This window comes from Pundamilia nyererei, unplaced genomic scaffold, assembly GCF_000239375.1.
Source record: "Pundamilia nyererei isolate P.nyererei 1_Seehausen unplaced genomic scaffold, PunNye1.0 scaffold00017, whole genome shotgun sequence".
Classification (NCBI taxonomy): Eukaryota; Metazoa; Chordata; class Actinopteri; order Cichliformes; family Cichlidae; genus Pundamilia; species Pundamilia nyererei.
The window spans coordinates 255,813-273,664 of record NW_005187418.1 but is presented as its reverse complement, the minus strand read 5'-3'; the positions used below and the strand labels follow the sequence as shown (position 1 = coordinate 273,664).

At 39.2% G+C, this 17,852-nt stretch overlaps 2 protein-coding genes across 3 annotated transcripts in view; one reads left to right on the top strand and one right to left on the bottom strand.

The window, feature by feature from the left end:
* Positions 1 to 2,027: 2,027 nt before the first annotated feature.
* LOC102200798 (zinc finger protein OZF-like) lies at positions 2,028 to 6,173 on the top strand. Its single transcript, XM_005725685.2, has 2 exons — positions 2,028 to 2,185; positions 4,213 to 6,173. Exon 2 carries the CDS (start codon positions 4,249 to 4,251, stop codon positions 5,599 to 5,601), a length of 1,353 nt encoding a protein of 450 aa, XP_005725742.1. The 5' UTR covers positions 2,028 to 2,185; positions 4,213 to 4,248; the 3' UTR covers positions 5,602 to 6,173.
* Positions 6,174 to 14,987: 8,814 nt separating this feature from the next.
* The window catches only part of LOC102201094 (zinc finger protein 501-like), a 3,433-nt gene continuing 568 nt past the window's right edge, over positions 14,988 to 17,852 (bottom strand). The window contains exon 2 of one of the 2 annotated variants that reach the window (XM_005725686.1): positions 14,988 to 16,896. In XM_005725686.1, the coding sequence (XP_005725743.1) occupies positions 15,632 to 16,896 (1,265 nt within the window). In that variant the 3' untranslated portion in view covers positions 14,988 to 15,631. The remainder of the gene's footprint in view (positions 16,897 to 17,852) is intronic. The other variant, XM_005725687.1, reaches the window with a different exon arrangement.

Sequence of the window (17,852 nt, the reverse complement as noted above, 5' to 3'; positions counted from 1 at the left end):
CCATTTTTATGAGTTTTCTTTTTTTCTGTGTGAGTTTACTGTGGAATGAAAAGGGAAATAATTCACTGACTGTGACTTTAAAGCTCACAAACAAATTAAGTATTTAGTTTAAGGGACGTAATTTATTCTCTTGTTTTAAACATATTTTAATTTCTTTTTTTAACACTTAACTACACTTTGTGGCCTCTACTGGACTTTCAGTGCCTTCAATGTGAAACAGCAGTTTGGGTTAATTACTGTAAGAACTGAACTTTATTGCCAGACTCCTTCAGCTCTGACTCATCAGCTTCTATCTCTGAAGTGACCATGGGGGGTCTGCCCTCGACTACATGGATGTACTGTCTTCAAGGGGATTTTATTGTATTTTATTAACAATACTACAAGTTTGAAGTGGAAGGAAGGTAACCAAACCAAAAACGGTCACATCAGGGAACGTGTGTATTTAAAAATTAGCCTTCTGTGTTATTAAATCAGTGCAGAAAAAGCAATGCAATATTTCCAGCATTTCTGCAAACTGTAGAGGGGAAGGAGACTTCTGGTTTATATACGGTGCAATGATTGATTGTGATTTAAAAAAAAAAAATTAAATCCATATCTCAGTGAGTTTGAGTCTTTCTGTCATAACCTGAGAGTTTAGTCACACTTTATTTTACAGCTTTGATTAATTTTTTTTCTACCAAAGATCAAGAGGAAGGTTCTAGAAATGATCATTTACTGTTGCTAATTATAAAATGGAGAATTTATTTATTGGTCTGTTTTCTTAACTGCATTTTCTAATCCTCGGTCATGAGGAATTCTGGAGCTTATCCTGGACTGGTCACCAGTCTATCACAAGCCTCACACAGAGAGACTATTCACACTCACGGCCAGTTTACCCAGCAAGCATGTCTCTGGACTGTGGGAAGAAGTCATGCAAGCACAAGGAGAACATGCAAACTCCCCAGACAGCAGGCAGATTCAAACCCAGGAGCTGTTTGCTGTGAGGCAACACTGCTAACCACTGTTCCACTGTGACCCAGACAGTATTTGAGAGCTTTTCAGACATTAATCAGTCTTCAGCTGCCCCGCACCCTTGTATAAAGTCAGTATCATGTCTGATTGCACAGAATAGCCTATGACTTAATAACATGCAGTCCAATTTTATTTCTATAGCACCAAATGACGACAACAGCAGTCACCTCGAGGTGCTTTATTTTAAGGTAAGGACACTACAATAAAACTAGAAAGTACAACAATGAAATGACCCCCTGTGAGCAAACGCCTGGTGACAGTGGGAAGGAAAAACTCCTTTTAACAGGAAGAAACCTTCATCAGGAGTCTTGCACCACCTTTTCCATGTTGTTCTGTTTTCTCCACTAAATTTTGTACGCTGTAACATTTATCGTAAAGCTTTAGTTACTTCTATCCTAAAATCTCCAAAATTCTAAATACCAAAATATATTAGCTCTATAAACATTCAAAATGAAATATTAATTAATGCATAATATGATTCTGCATAATGAGCACGGTTTCTATAAATCTTTTGGAATATAAAATTAGAATTATGCTGATTTTGGCTGCATGAAAGCCAGAAATTTGTGCCCCAACAGGCATTGAATGATTGTTTCCAACTTTTTGAAACAAGTCTTTTAAACTAAATTACACGTCTCTTGTGAGAAAGATATCTATTCTTTAACTTAAGATCTGGTATTACATAGGGCCTCTAAACGTGCTATTCCACCTTGCTGATATGCATTGAGAATAGCTGTGTGTCAACACATAATGTGTAAATGCACTAGTTTGGCACAAAGCCATCAGCTAAAAAAAATGAAAAAAATTTTTCTTTGTTGTTAATTGTTTAATATGTTTTAAATTTACACTCATTTATATTTGAGGTTATCGTTATTTTAAATGAAGTTTTACTTCAAGATATTTTTGGTCATACTGAGTGACATACCATTCCACTTGTACGCCTTTTAACCGGCGCCAAAGGTTTCAGTTCATACTCCAATCCAGAAGGTGGTGCTAACGCACCTGAAGTCAGCTCCCCGTGCACTGTTCACCAAAGAAGAGCAGCAAAAAGGAGACAATAAACGAAGTGGATCTTCAATACCGCAACACTGAGACGGTCTTTTGAATTAAACCCAGAAATTAAACCCCTCGAAGTCTATCAGCACCAGGGGATCGATTAAAAACGAGCTCGCTGGTAAGAAAACTCAGATTTAACGTGCAGTGACTCTCCGAGAGGAAACGGCTAGCTGCTAGCTCATCGTAGGGGGTGGATGAAGAAAAGAGTTACACAAAAACGGAGCATCTCATCTCTTGTCAATCCCAAACGGCACACAAATGACAAAAGACCATAGTTCGGCTATTTATTAGTTAATAATGAAGTATTAACGCGAATGAAAAAGGCGGAACCCAATAGCGAGGATTGAAGCGGATACCCGGACGGTTTACAGCGCGCACACAGCCAAGTTATTTTTACAGTAAAAAATCTCTTTTTATTCAGTCTGTGACAAAAGCCGCGATGAAACGCAGTATTTGGGCGCTTTTGTCGATTATATAGGCCAGAATTAGATGAGCTGAGCCTGAATTGCAGGCCGCAGCCGCAGGGGGGAAGAGAGCAGCTGGCGAGTCGGACGGTTTCCAGCTCTTTGTCTGAACCGGAAGTGCAGAAACATTGACATCCTGTTGAGACCGATCCCCCCCCCCAAATCATGATTTTGGTTTGTTTTTTTTTAGACTGCAGCAAATCCAGTATTATCCAATATTATCGTACTTTAACGATTATTAATAAACATATGAAAATACAAATAAATGAAGAAAAATGGCACCTCAGAACTTATTACATATCCAAGGATATTGCAGGACTTCTCTATAAAGGACAAGAAGCCATTAATCTGGTGATTTAGCCTAGTTTATTCCTAGTTTGTACTCTGTGTTTCCAGCAGTGTAAAATATTCATCTTTTTATAAAGGTATAAAAACATGGCACTTCCACATTATTTTAAACTGAAACTCTGAACATAACCTGCTCCCAACAATTTATTTTATTCTGCTGGCTGCAGATTTGGTGCTGTTTAGTGTTTGAGAGTAAAGAATAATATATAAAAACAGAATTCAAACATAGGCTTATGTACAAGCAAGTAAAGTGTAGGTTAAGATCAGATGATGCTCATAGAACAATAAAATTGTTTGCTGTTGAGGATCTATTTTTATTACTGATGCTCGTCAGGGAAACACAAAGACTTTAGAAGCTACTGAAAATCTTTAGACCCTCCCACTGATTCCCCAGAGGTCTGCAGCAGGTACCACAAAGCAGGATTTTGTATTTCATACCCCTAACCCTATAGATTAGAGATCAGCACGTATGAAATCTCTGCCTACTGACCAATCAATTCACCATGAAATAGCGTCATCATTTCTGGAAGATCCCTTGGACCTCTGTGTGTGAACAGTAGAAGGTTCTAAAGAAATAAATGCAATTTTATTTCTTGCCTGTTTTTTTCCTCTTGGTAGCAAACAGTTTTACAATTTCATTGATCCTAAAACAGGCCATGTAAACTGTACTTGCTGATCTCATATTAAATTTGTACATAAACTGAGCCTATGCTTGAAGTCAGTTTTTATATTTAATCTGTACTCTCAAATGAGTCTGCAGCTGATAGAATAAAAACTAAAACTGCTAGGAGCGAGCAGGTTTGATTTAAATCAGCTGGAATCACCACATTTTCACTGATTCTTTTCTTTACAGCATGTTTTATGTGTGCAATTTGTTAAGCCGTGCTTTACTAAAATCACTGACTAAAGTGAAAACTGTGACTTGCTTTGTTACAGGAAACTGCGTGTATTAATTTGATGATTTAGAAAATGTACAAATGTTATGCTTGATTCTAATCTGCTGCCGTTTATCCTGATCATCAGTGTTAGGAAAAGTGAAAAAGCCTTCAAAATTGATGTGCAGGGAAAGAAGCATAAGCATCATATTGCATTCAGGGGCGTTTCTTAAGACGTAATGTAGAAAATCTAGCCTTAGTTTGCCTATCGGCCATTCATTAAAAAAATAAGAAAAACAAAAGGAATAAAAGTGTTCTGCATAAAATTGGCTTTACTTTTTTATGGTTAATGCTACATTTTTGTTCAGCCTGTTGAATTACTGCTGAGAATCTGCTCTTCAGCTGGATTTAACTGTCGACACAGTTACATCCCTAACTTGTTCCTGTTTTTCCTGCAGATGTTTAATAGCTGTCGGTGATTAAAGAAGTTCCTCATGAGTGAAACCCCAGTCTGGACCAGCATGAACCCGGAGACCCTCCACATAAAGGAGGAACAGGAGGAAATCTTGACCAGCCACGAGGAACAGCAGAGTAGTGGTCTGGAGGAGGCGGATATCATTAAGGTCATAATCACTGCAGTTCCTGTGAAAACTGAAGATGATGAAGAAAAACCTCAGTTCATACCCTTTCATCAAAGCCAAGCTGAGGACAACAGAGATACAGAGCCTGAGAGCGATGGACCAGAACCGAGCAGTGACCCGGATCTTCAAAGTGAGTTTAAACCTGATGCTGATGAAAAGGCTTCAGACTATTCTGAGACTACTGATGAGTCTGGACCTGAAAACGAAGACAGCGATGGCGGCTGGAAGGAGGGCAGGGCACTGGAGTCAGACTTAAATATGGATGTGGATTGTAATGCGGCAAAAAAATTCTTAAGCTGCACTTTGTGGGGTCAGCAGTTTATCTACAAGCAGTGTCTTCAGAAACAGCTGACATGCCATTCAGGACAAACTCCTTCCAGCTGTTTGGTTGATAACAGCTGCGAGGTAAAGCAAAACGTAGATTCCCAGGTGGTGGCCCCAACAGGTGTGAAACAGTTTATCTGCGAGTTGTGTAGTGAAGTATTTTACCGAAAATCAGAATTTAAGAGGCACAAGAAAATGCACAACGGGGGGAAGGCATTCAGCTGCGACTATTGCGGTAAAGGATTTAACCGAACGTCAGATCTCAGGACACACATGAGGGTCCACACAGGTGAGAAACCCTTTAGCTGTAGTAGCTGTGGACAGAGATTCAACCAAAAGATACACCTTAAGACGCACATGAGAATTCACACCGGAGAGAAGCCGTTTGTTTGCGAGGAGTGCGGTAAAAGGTTCAGCCAGCAGGGAAATCTGACAACTCACATGCGAGTCCACACCGGAGAGAAACCGCTAGCCTGCGAAGACTGTGGGCAAAGGTTTAACCAGCAGACGCATCTTAAGGCACACATGCGAGTGCACACAGGAGAGAAACCCTTTCAATGTAGTGACTGTGATAAAACGTTTAAACGAAAGACGCACCTTAAGACCCACATGAGAGTCCACACTGGAGAGAAACCTTTCGGTTGCAAGGACTGCGGTAAAAGGTTTTACCGAAACACAGATCTAAAGACTCACTTGAGAGTCCACACGGGAGAGAAACCGTTTGGATGCGACGAGTGCGGCCAGAGGTTCAACCAAAAGACGCATCTTAAGGAGCACATGAGGCTCCACACGGGAGAGAAACCCTTTCACTGCAACAAATGCGGCAAGAGATTTAATCGTAAGACGCATCTTAACTCACACATGAGAGTCCACGCAGAATGAAAACGTCAAGGCTGCTTGGTTTGTTGTAAGAGATTATTTGCCGTGTGGAGGCAAGTCTGCAAGAACCACAGCATTTTTTTTATTGTCCTGTAACGTTTACGTTTTTTAAGCTTTCTTCAGTGCGTAGTTCAGAATATTTTAAACAAAATGATATTTGCTTTATCTGCTGGATGTTTAATGAAATACTAATGCTGAGGCTTCTTTAGTTTCCCTAAGCTAACCTCAGGTTTTGTTATTTAAAGAACTCAAATAAAAAACAACTGTACTGTTACTAAAAACACTTAATTTAAGCCTGCGCTACGTATTAACTCTCTGTTGGGCTCTGTTGTATGTCAGTCCACACCAATACTTGTGCTCGTACAAAGACTTTTTTATAATGTGTTTTGATGTTTAAGCAGTGAGTCTGAATGAAACTAATCTGAACAGAAAACATAATTTAAAAACTGTTATGGTGGATTATTATGGTAGTCCCTATTAGGGTTGGGCAATTGGACGAATATATTGACTAGTTTTACAAGGGCGATTTATTTATTTGTTTGCCCATGAGCAAGTTTGCTAATAATGATGGAGCTAATAAAAGCAGTCAACAGAAAAAAATAATAGCGCTGTTTTAACAGCACCCTCTTTCATCTGCGAGCAAATGCCCCCACCTCAAAGTGCGCCCAAGTGCTTGTTGATGTGGCTGCAGAAGCTGTTGATAGCCTAGCATACTCAGCTGGATGGTGGACACGTGCATGCTCATGCAAGTTAGTCGTGTTTGAGTACTTTGCTCGAACTATACGTCTGCACAAGTGGCACACCGCTTTGGTTACATCCTTAGGTTTACCTCTTTCTTCTGGTTTAAGGCCAAAGAAATCCCAAATTGGCAACTTTTAATTTTTTAGTGCTGTCAGCGTTAACACTCCTTCATCATGACTAACGCGATTTACAATTAACCCATCTGGAGCGCAGACTGAGTCAAAATCCCTGAAATGTCTCTGTCAACGCATTTCGTCAGTTTGTCCTAATTTTGTTCATTCTGTGCTCCAGATGGGTCGAGAGCGTTAAAAATTTTAATCGTGATGACCGTGTTTAAGCCACGTTAGCGCTGACAGCGTTTTTTGGCTTTTTTTTTTTTGGAAATTAGTTCACCCATGTTTGAACTTCTTCTGTGGTGTAAACGTGCATGATTACATAGCCCCGCCCATCAAGACGTCTGCGCACGCACGGATATATGGCCCATCGGCGATTGTTGGACTGACGATTGCCGGTTGGAAAATTTTTACATATCGCCCAACCCTAGTTCCCATGTAGCATCACTAAACGAATGTTTTTTTTTCTTTTACTATGTGCTACTGGCAGGTTCACTGAAAAATACTACTTTGTAATATAATATACATTTCAGCCAATCCTGTTTGTAAAATGTATGTACTGTAATGTAAATGACTTTCAGATTCAGCTGCCTGTTGACGAGAACACTACTACATGTACTGCTGTATTTGCATGTTGTCTCTCAGTGTTTTATTAAAGGTGTGTTCCTGTAACGCATCAGAATGTTCTCAGACTTACCTTTTTGTTACAGTAACAGCATATGATTCTTCTTCTTCAGTGTTTTGGTGAGACTGTCCTCAACAAAACAGCTGGATTGTTTTTGTTTTTTTTAATTAAAGCTGTCATTAGGACTAGTTAGATCTTAAAGGTAAGTGCAAAATATTGGCAGAACTCAAAATCCTGTAGCCTAGAGACTGGAGGAGCTTGTTAACATTTTCCAACGCTACCCGGATGTTGTTTTAACAAGTTTATCAGCATGTGAGGTCAAGTCATATAACCTTCATTGGATGTAATAATATCAAATATTTGCAAAGCACTTAAAAGTTATAAAACCACACATAAAGATGAATACATGTTCCACATGGGACGGGTGGGCAAAAAGAAGCTTTTGACCTAACTAAAGCTAAAGTTTAGTTAGGTCAAAAATTCAAACTATAAATGCTCGAAAGGAAACAGGCTATTCGTGTCCAGTGAAGGGAATCCAAGGAACAGCTTACATTAATTAAGCTAATGATTAAGAGGAAGGAAAACTATACAACTATACAAATGACTATCAAAAGAAGAGTTAACCTAGGACCTGGCGTCTACATATGAGGTAATCACGTTTTGGGTTATTTAGACCAAAATACTCAATTTTGCTCTACAAGGGCCTGATATCCACTTACGAGGACATTATACTGCTACTGTTCTATCGAAATTTTAAACGAATATCCTCATATGTGGCTCTGATTTTTCTTAGAAACAAAAATTAGGTAAAAAAAAAAATCTTTGCTTTTACATTCATCAGGTCCCAATCATACGGAGCCCCGCAGGGTACATGGGAGAAAAAAATAATTAAGACGGACTTTTGCGAGATCTGCTTGGTTTACAAGACATCACATATTTGCAAAAGTGCTCTGACGTTTTCGGAGATCTGACACCCACCATCTCGAAGCTAACGGGAGGTCGAGACCTACTACAGACCTACTACAGGTCAAGACCTACTACAGACCTACTACAACTCGGGATCTCGCAAAACTTTTGCGAGATCCCCAGTTAGTTTTGCGAGATCCCTAGTTTGTTTTGCGAGATCTACTTTTGAGCACCTACGCCTGTGTGCTCCCACATTAATCACACTCTATCCCAGCTGCAAACTGGGGTGGGACACAATATATACCTTTGCCTGCATGGCTCCTAATTGATGAAGACACAGTAGTTTAACCTAAATGACTTATCCATAATTTGATGAAGGCAGTGTGCAAAGAGGTTCAGTTTAAGGTCAAAGGGAAATTCATTTAATTTATATTTTTTGCAATAAATACTCAATAATAATGATCAGTTTTCTAATCTGCAAATCAGGACCAAACATTGAAACTTTGTTATATGCGTGCCACATTCACTGCACATATTCTTTTGTTGGTATTACTGAGAATCAGCTTTACAGTTTGAGTATGTAAAAGAATTCCTTCAGCAGAGAATCACAGCATGATTGGTAAAATAATCAGTGAAAATTTGGTGGTTTTAAACTCAAAACTCTGCTGTTGACCAGATTATGTGTTCAGCAGTTTTGATTATATGGAGAACAACATACGAGCTTTCAGAGAAGTACAATCACATCCATTTTTGTAAGTCGCTGCGCCTTCAAGACTCGGAATATTCATCACGCCATCACTAACTTAACATGTTCAAAACAAAGTATATGCACAGTCAATATACATAATAATCATTTAACATTTAATAGTGTGCAAAAGTCTTGAGCCACTTTCATGTCTTTTTATTTTGTTTCCAATGAGTTTAACTTTCTGTGAATTAAAAAAAGTGCTCTTGAGCTCTTGGGCAATACTTCTCCAGGTTTTGAAAGCTTTCCTTTGGACAGTCCAGTCCTTGTACTTGACAATTTTTTAAAAATGCTTTTCCTTTTTTGTTTGTTAAGCCACTTAACACTGGCCTATGAGTCATTCAAGCATAAAAAGACAACTTATAAAGTGCTTGGAGTGCTCCAGTAAAACAGAAAAGGGGTTTTAAATAGTATTTTCAGGTACTTTGTTATTAGCAACCTGTCAAAACCCCACCAAAGAAAAAACTGATAAGACTGATAAGCATAAAATATTCCAGCAAAGGCTGGAGAACGATTCCTGAAGACTACTTAAAAATAACAGGAAGCTTCCTCAGAGAGTTCAGAGTGTGCTGAAGAACAAAGACACCCATCATCACACCAAATATCAACTTTCAAGCTTTTTAGAATTGTACAAACTCTGTTCTTGCTTATAAACTGCATTTTCATGTCTCTTGACACATGTCAATGAATCACTGCACGCTGTTGTTACAGACAAACAGTGCAACACCACAACCAGCTTTTCTGGTCATTTATTCAGCCATAAAACAGCAGTTTGTGCAAAAATAAGGACATAATTATTCTCAGACAGTAGTTTTAAAAGAAGCAATTTCTTTCTTGTTGCTGTTAGCATAGTTATCCACAATCCTCTTACATCAGCCTGCAAAAAAAGCATTTTACCACTCTCTTGTACAAAACTCTCCAAACTGCTTTGAATCCACAATTTCTGCATTTTTAAAGCATCACCTGTGGGGTTTAATAGTTTGATCAGGACCATCATTAAACTCCTGTTTAACTAACTTGGATGAAATCACATCCTCTGAACACGTACAGTGATGATGACCCTGAATCATAAAATTCCACCGCTGTGCTTCACAGGTGGTATGAGGTGGTTCTCCTGAAAAGCTGTCTTTGGTGTGTGTCAACATGTTTATTACTCCAGTTGCCAAATAACTGCAACTTAGTTTTTTTTAAAGCACAGTATTTCAAAAAAGCTGTTCCTAAATGCTGATCCCGGCGAGAAAAGTCTGACCCTTGATGATGAAGTTTCACCTTTTACACTCTAAGGTGGTTCTATTCATTGACACCTAATATAGACGAAATGAAGCAACAGATTAAAAAAAATATAATAAGAAGGTATAAAAATACTATGTTATTGTTAAAAAACAAATAAACAAACAAAATTCTATCACGTATGGACCCTCATATGTCTTTTCAGACTTCCCTGTCTGGTGAATCTTTCGCTACAAACTCCACAGCTAAATGGTTTCTCTCCGGTGTGGACGCTCGTGTGCCTCTTGAGATGCATTGCGACGAAACATTTTACTGCAGTCGTTACAGCCAAATGGTTTCTCTCCTGTGTGAACTCTAACGTGTTGTTTGCGATGAGTCTTTTGGCTAAACTTTTGACCACAAAAAGAACACTCGAATGGTTTCTCTCCCGTGTGGACACTCGTGTGTCTCTTAAGAGTATTCTGATGTCTAAATGTTTTGCCACAAATGTCACAACCAAACGGTTTCTCTCCCGTGTGAACTATCGTGTGTCTCTTCAGAACCTCCTGTTGTGTAAATCTTTCGCCACAAACAAAAGGTCTCTCTCCTGTGTGGACTCTCATGTGCCTTATGAGATGCATATTGCAACTAAATGCTTTACCACAGCTGTCACAACCAAATGGTTTCTCCACAGTGTGTAACTTAGCATCTGACAGCTGTATACCTCCATCCTCTTCTGGATTCCTCCCTTTGGCTGAGTTGCTGTTTGGAGCTTCAGCCTCTGAGATGTGTTCAGTTTGGCTTGGCTGAAGCTCCAAGGACATAAATTTCTATTCATCATCTTCACTCTTTACAAGGAAGTTGGTGATATTGGTCTCCTCCAAATCTCCCTCCTGACTTCTGCAGAGTTTCCGCTGTTCCTCCTTTATGTAGAGATGCTCTGCTTCCTGCTGGTCCAGACTCGGGCTCCATGGAACCTCTTCTTTAATCACCAGCAGCTGCTGAACATCTGCAGGCACCGATGAAACACACATGCACATTATGGACTGTAACTTTGGTTAAAAGAGCCAATATATTATGTTATCTCTAAAGATTTTTTGAAGAGCATCTGAAGTCTTCGTCTTCCTCTGATGAGCATCTACAACGACTCTTAAGAGCTTCTTTATTCCAGCTTTTTTTTTTCATGCTCCTAAAACACGTTTAGTGACACGTTTGTTAAATTACACACGCTGTATTTTTTCTTGCCTTTAAAAAAAATCTCTATTTTGTCCTAATGACAAATTCACTTCATATAACTTCTTTTATTACTGGAAAGTGATTTTCTTTTCACACTTTACTAATAATTAAAACACAAATGACAAAACACGTGCGTCTAATACATCTAACATTATCATTCTATTTACTTTCTAAAAAAAAACCTCGACCTCTTCAGGTTTCTGATTGGTCAAAAGCAGCAACTCTACCTCTTTTACCTACTCAGCGAGATTAAGAAACCCTGTGCTTACTTATCAAGCTGATAACCGCTTTTGTATGACCTCTTAGTCTGTCTGCAGGCCAGATAAGGAAAAGATATCCTGGGTAAACTCAGGGTGTTTTGTAGTATAGGCCCCAGAAGTGTATCTTAATCAGCAAATATAAATACAATGACAAGGAAAACAACATATCAGCAAACTGCCTTGCACTCGAGTAATTTCACATTTTGATGTTTAAATTATAATATTATATTTCAAGGTCAAGACCTGGATGGATTCTCTCAATTCTTTAGTTTATTACTTCCTTATTACCTCCTATAGCAGAGCATACATTGCAGCATCCTTTATCAAAGAAAAAAGAGGAAGTGCCGTCCCAGCCTGTAGGATTAAAGCTGTTGTGACTTGTTGGCTTATCATCTGTCAAACAGATCTCTCACAAATGGTATCAAATCATTTTGAGTCAAAAAGAAGCTGCAATCAGTTTTTGGCAATGTGACCTTTACATTTTAAAAAAAAAATATTTTTCCAGTTAATATTTTTAAGAAATTCTCTTTCAAGGGCAAAATAGTTCTACAGTGAGATTTTAAGTAGCTAAAAAAAGAGTGAATTATGATGTATGCAGAACAGGTCATTTTTAAATTATTAGTATTTTTATAACCCCTGCATAAATCCTCTTGACTATGTTTTTGGCACCGATGAGCAACTAATCTCAACGTGACCCACATTTAATTGTAGACAGTGTAGATTTTTTACCTTTATATTTCCAACTTTGATACTTAGGTACTGTTTACACAGACCGTGTTTACACACAGTGGGGATAAAACACCCTTGTTTTCTTCCTTAAATAAGCTGCAGGCTCCTTAAAGATGAACCAGGCAAGCGCAGAATCGATCACCACGAATCACCAAAACAGAGGTCTTCTGTGTTTTAAGCAGGCACCTGCGCAGACACCTTCACCCCATCTATGATTTTTACTGGTGGTGTGCAAACAAGGAACCGATGCATTACCACCACTAACTGGTCTGGAGTGTGGATCGGACCTTCAGACACGTTTATACTCTGCGTCATTCAAAGGAGAACAACAAAGGGGCACATATATACTCACAGGCCACTTTATTAGGCACACTTGTTCAACTGCTCTGAAACACAAATATCTAATAATCAGCCAGATCAATAATCTAATAATCAACATTGCACCGGCTCGTTCCATTTAGGCATGCTGACATGGGCAAAACGACCTGCTGAAGTTCAGGTTGATGCATCAGGCTGGGGGAGGGGATTTAAGTGACTTTGAATGTGGTTGTTTGTAAATGTTTGTAGGTGTTAGGGATCAGAGGAGAAGCACCAGACTGCTTTGAGCTGATAGGAAGTCAGCAGATAAATAAATAAAAAAAACTTGTTACAACCACCGTTTTCTGAAGAAGATCTCTGAATGCACAACACATTAAACCTTGACCACATTGGGAGCCACTCCTGTGAGCTAACAACAGGAAACTGAAGACTGGGAAACACTGATGAGTCTCAACTCTGCTGCAAGATTCAGACGATAGGGTCGGAAGTTAGTGTAAACATGAATACATGGATAAATCCTGCCTTCAGCAGAATAAAAGCTACACTTGGTTTGTAGAACTGGTGTCTATAATTACAGCGGTCTTCAGAGCAGGGAAGAAATATTTGGATTTGTGGAAATTTTTACGGTGGCCCTGAGAGGCCAAACGGACTGCAACGTCAGAAAACACTTGCAAAAGGAAAAACGCTGCAAAAAGAAAAACGCTGCAAAAGCACACAAAACACAACGGAAATAGGAAAAAACACAATGGACATGTTTCTGGTGAGATAATTCTCGTTAGACTAGTTGCAGGAACCAAAACATGCTAACAAGTGCGCTGGGACTGGGAGTCACTATAAAGAAGTGGAGGAGAGGTAAATGTGTTGTAATCATATGATTCTAATACAGATATCTGGAATATACATACATGTTTTGGTGCAACTGGTCCGTCGGGTTATTGTCTCCCCAGAAACATTTCCATTGTGTTTTTTCCTATTTCCGTTGTGTTTTGTGTGCTTTTGCAGCGTTTTTCTTTTTGCAGCGTTTTTCTTTTTGCAAGTGTTTTCTGACGTTGCAGTCCGTTTGGCCTCTCAGGGCCACCGTAAAGTTTTCACCAAGCAGTCTCCTTTTGGGGGGTGGCTGTGGCTCAGGAGGTAGAGCAGGTCACCTACTACTCATCAGTTCAGTGCTCAGCTGGAGTAGAAAAGTGCTACATGAGAAGCAGACTTTACCATTTAGTTTTAGCTGTTGGACTGATGTCCTCATAGTTGAATCTGGAATACTTCGGGATAGAGTTTGTGGTTGACTCAGTGACTGGAAGGTATCCAAGCCGAAATCTTCTCCCACCCATTGCGGTGAGCTGACAGTTGGTATGAGGTGTTAGTACTGATATATCTGGTTTTCACCTAATATCACACAGCATTATACGCAAACATCTCCACTTGTTGTTTGTTCAGATGCAGCATTGCATGCCTAAGCCATGTTGACATGTTCTTTTCAGACAGCTGAGATGTTCTGCTGGCAACACTTCCAAACCAACTATGTTCAGTGTGAAGATTTAACATGCTGAGGCTTGTAGAGTCTGAATGGAGCTCTGGGCTTTTGTTCTCTGAGCACTGCACTTGGGATGAAACTGCTGCGAACATTAACATTTACCTTGAATATTTTTCACTTATGAATAAGAGAATAATATTTTTAATTGTACAATGACAGCTTTATTTGGAAATGACCTCATAACCTTTGCTTGATGGACAGCAACAGCTAAATTCTCCAGGATCATTGCTGATGTTTTTCCTGCCAGAGGAGGTCTGCTATTATTAGTTATTAGTCAGAAGTGTGTTGGCAACGTGTTACGTGGTCAGCCACCACACCCTGTAATGTCACACTGCCAAGTTCTCATCTTTTTCATTGAATCTTTGTGTGGCAATATCTAGATTCACTGTAGGTGTTTTACATGAGTATTAATGTAAACAGAAAGAAGAGATGTGTTTGTTGTTATACAAACAAAAATAACAATTAATAACATTCAAAATCCAACCAGAATTATTCTTTAAAGCCAGCCATTTTAACATCTTCTCTTATATTTGCAGGAACAATGTTATTTGAAAAATACTGTATATGTACAGTTTCAGACATCTAGATGTTCATATTTGTAGATCTACAGTTTCTGTCTTCTTTGGACTCTATCGCCTTTCCTGGACTGTTAATGGGGCTGATGGTGACCCCTGTTGACCTGGTAATAGACGTGCATTTCACTAAACTTTAATTTCAGGCTTTATTACGAACACACCTCATGGGTGGAGGACAGTTTAAGCAAATAAACTGCAAAATAGAGAAATAGAAAATACATATTGTATTTTCTATTCACTGTCAGACAACCAGCATGCTCATTTAAGTGCAATGAAAAATCATCCAAATTCAAAAACAAAAGTCCTTATTCATACTGCTAATGCTCTATAACCACAAACAAACCCAAAAACATTGTTCAGTTATTATTAGTGTAAAAAATTTAATGTGTGGTAATCTGCAAATAAGGAAGCAGCTGGAAGAAACAGTTTTTATTCCATCTTTAATACAGTTAATTGTGAAGGAAGCAACAAGACTGAAATTCCAGAGGCCTGCACTATGAGGAAAAAAACTCAGCATATTCAGGATTTATTTAACTAACATTTGCAATCAGGATCAATAAGTCAGCCCAGTCTAGCTACGAGGACTTTTACATATAGAGGGCAGTGTTTGCAGCATATCACCAGGCACAGACAGACAGGTCTACTGGCAACAGAGCAGCATATTTTACACATGAAGAGCAAACTACAAATCAGAAATACTAGTCACAAGAACATCATCTGTGAAGTGCTCTACAGGCTGTCAGTCACCTACTTTTCGTTGTTTTGGGCAAATACTTCAAAATATCTACTAAAAATAATCATTTCTGCATGTCCTTTTTTTTTTTTTTTTTAGGTTTTGTGCGGTATTACTTTATAATGCATTAGTAATGAGAAGTGTGTAATAAAAACTTTAGATTACTGTTCAGTAGAATTGGTACTTCATATTTAGCACAGCCAGCAGACAGATTGTCATGTAGTGTTTATACATTCGATCAAAAATCAGTGAGACAGACTGAAAGGCACCCGGTCCATCAAAGGCCAGAAAACAGCTACAGAAGTCAAGTGTCTATAACCCAAAAGGTTCGAGATGTTCAGGCACAAAATGACAGGCATGTGATTCAGTTGTTGAAGCTGCAGTTGTGTGTACACTCATGTGTCTCTTCAAACTTCCCTGTCTGGTATATCTTTCGCCGCAGACGCCACAGGAGAACGGCTTCTCTCCCGTGTGGACGCTCATGTGTCTCTTGAGAGTATTCTGCTGTCTAAATCTCTTTCCACACAGACCACAACCGAAAGGCTTCTCTCCTGTGTGAACTCGTGTGTGACTCTTCAGAACCCCTTGCTGTGCAAATCTCTCGCCGCAAACACCACAGCTAAATGGTTTCTCTCCCGTGTGGACTCTCGTGTGTGTCTTAAGGTGCGTATTGGAACTGAAAGTTTTGCCACAGTCAACACAAACAAACGGTTTTTCTCCTGTGTGGACTCGCATGTGTCTTTTAAGAGTAAAATTAACTCTAAATCTTTTCCCACAAGCATCACAGCCAAATGGAGTCTCTCCTGTGTGGACTCGTAAGTGTTCCTTAAAATTTGACTTCTGGCTGAACCTTTTACCACAAAAACCACAATCAAAGGGTTTTTCGCCTGTGTGAACTCTCATGTGCGTCTTAAAATGTGTCTTCCTGCTAAATTTCTCGCCACAAACAGCACAACAAAAAGGTTTCTCTCCAGTGTGGATTCTCATGTGTCTGTGGAGAGACTGCCTGTGGAGAAAACATTTTCCACACTCAGAGCAGCTAAAGGGTTTTTTGGTAGTGTCACATCTCACGTGACAATTTACACCTGACTCAGGTGACCTGCTTGCCTCCCAGTCCTTGTCACTGTCTTCAGTTCCAGGTCTAAAATCTGACAAAGGTCCCTGCCATTCATCACCATCGTTACTGAGTTCAGTCTCAGAGGAGTCCGAATCATTTTCCACTTCATTAGGTTGTAAAGTACTTTTTGTATCAAGGTTTCTGGCTGATTCTGGTCCTCCACAGTCGTCTCCATCAGTCTCAGTTTTTATTTGTTTACTTGTTTGATGACAGTAAAGCTCTGAAGAATTAGGTTTCTCTTCACCATCTTCACTCTTCACAGGAGCAGCAGTGAACGGGAGCCTGCTGGTATCAGCATCCTCCAGCCCTTTAAAGTGTTCTGCTGTTTGAGTGGTGCACAGTTCCTCACGCTCCTCCTTTATGCGCAGGGGCTCTTGGGACCACTGGTCATCAGAGGGGCTCCATTCTGGGGGAACCTCTTCTTTAATCACCAACAGCTGTTGGACATCAGCATGAAACTCTGAAACACACAGAGACATCACCTGGAAAGCACTTATTTTACAAATGTCACAACACAATAACCTTATAAAACACAGATAAAAAAATAACAGATAAAAACAAGAATAATCTGTCATTAAAATGTGAATAAAAAGGGTTAGAATAATGACTATTGTATGAGACAGGTTATTAAAAAACACCGCAAACAGTAACAAAAACAAAACAAGCCCTTGAAACAATTACAATAAATAGAGGTCAACAAAAAAACCTCTATCTGCTAACTTATCACCAGCTAAATGTCAGTAAAAAAAATCTAAATGCATCTTAAGAGCTTGTTGTTTCTTTTGTTTAAAATAAAGATCCCTTTTTCATCTTCCACCTTTTTGCTGCTCTTACTGCTTTTAATAGGAGCCACTGTTGCAACAAATGACTTGTTGGGGTGAATAATACCAAGTCATTTTGAGCCAGAAGGGACAAACTGGAATCAGTTGTTACCAAGGTGACTTTCTATTTTACTTTTTATTATGATTTCTTATTATGTTTTTTGTGTTTTCAGGAGCAACCTGACCAAAAGGAAAGCAGAAATTTCACCAAATACAACCAAACAGTTTAAAGATAATTTAAGTGGCCAAAAAGCACTAAATTGATTACAATGTAGGTACAGTGAAAGGTGTTTATTAAGAACAGGAAAGGGCAGTTTAAGCAAATAAAGTGCATAGGTGTGAGTGCAAATGGCTGTCTGTCCCTGTGTGTTGGCCCTGCGACAGACTGGCGACCTGTCCAGGGTGTACCCCGCCTCTCGCCCTATGACAGCTGGGATAGGCTAGCGCCCCCCGCGACCCTGAAAAGGAGAAGCGGAAGCGAATGGATGGATATATGAGTACCTGTGTATAAATACACAAACAATACACATATGCTTTCCTGCTTTCAATTGTGTAATTTCAGTGATCTAGGTAGCTCTGTTTTGGAAGTTCAGTT

Bases quoted from the DNA above. Each gene is read 5' to 3' on its own strand.
- LOC102200798 (XM_005725685.2), top strand. From the start codon at position 4,249: ATGAGTGAAACCCCAGTCTGGACCAGCATGAACCCGGAGACCCTCCAC.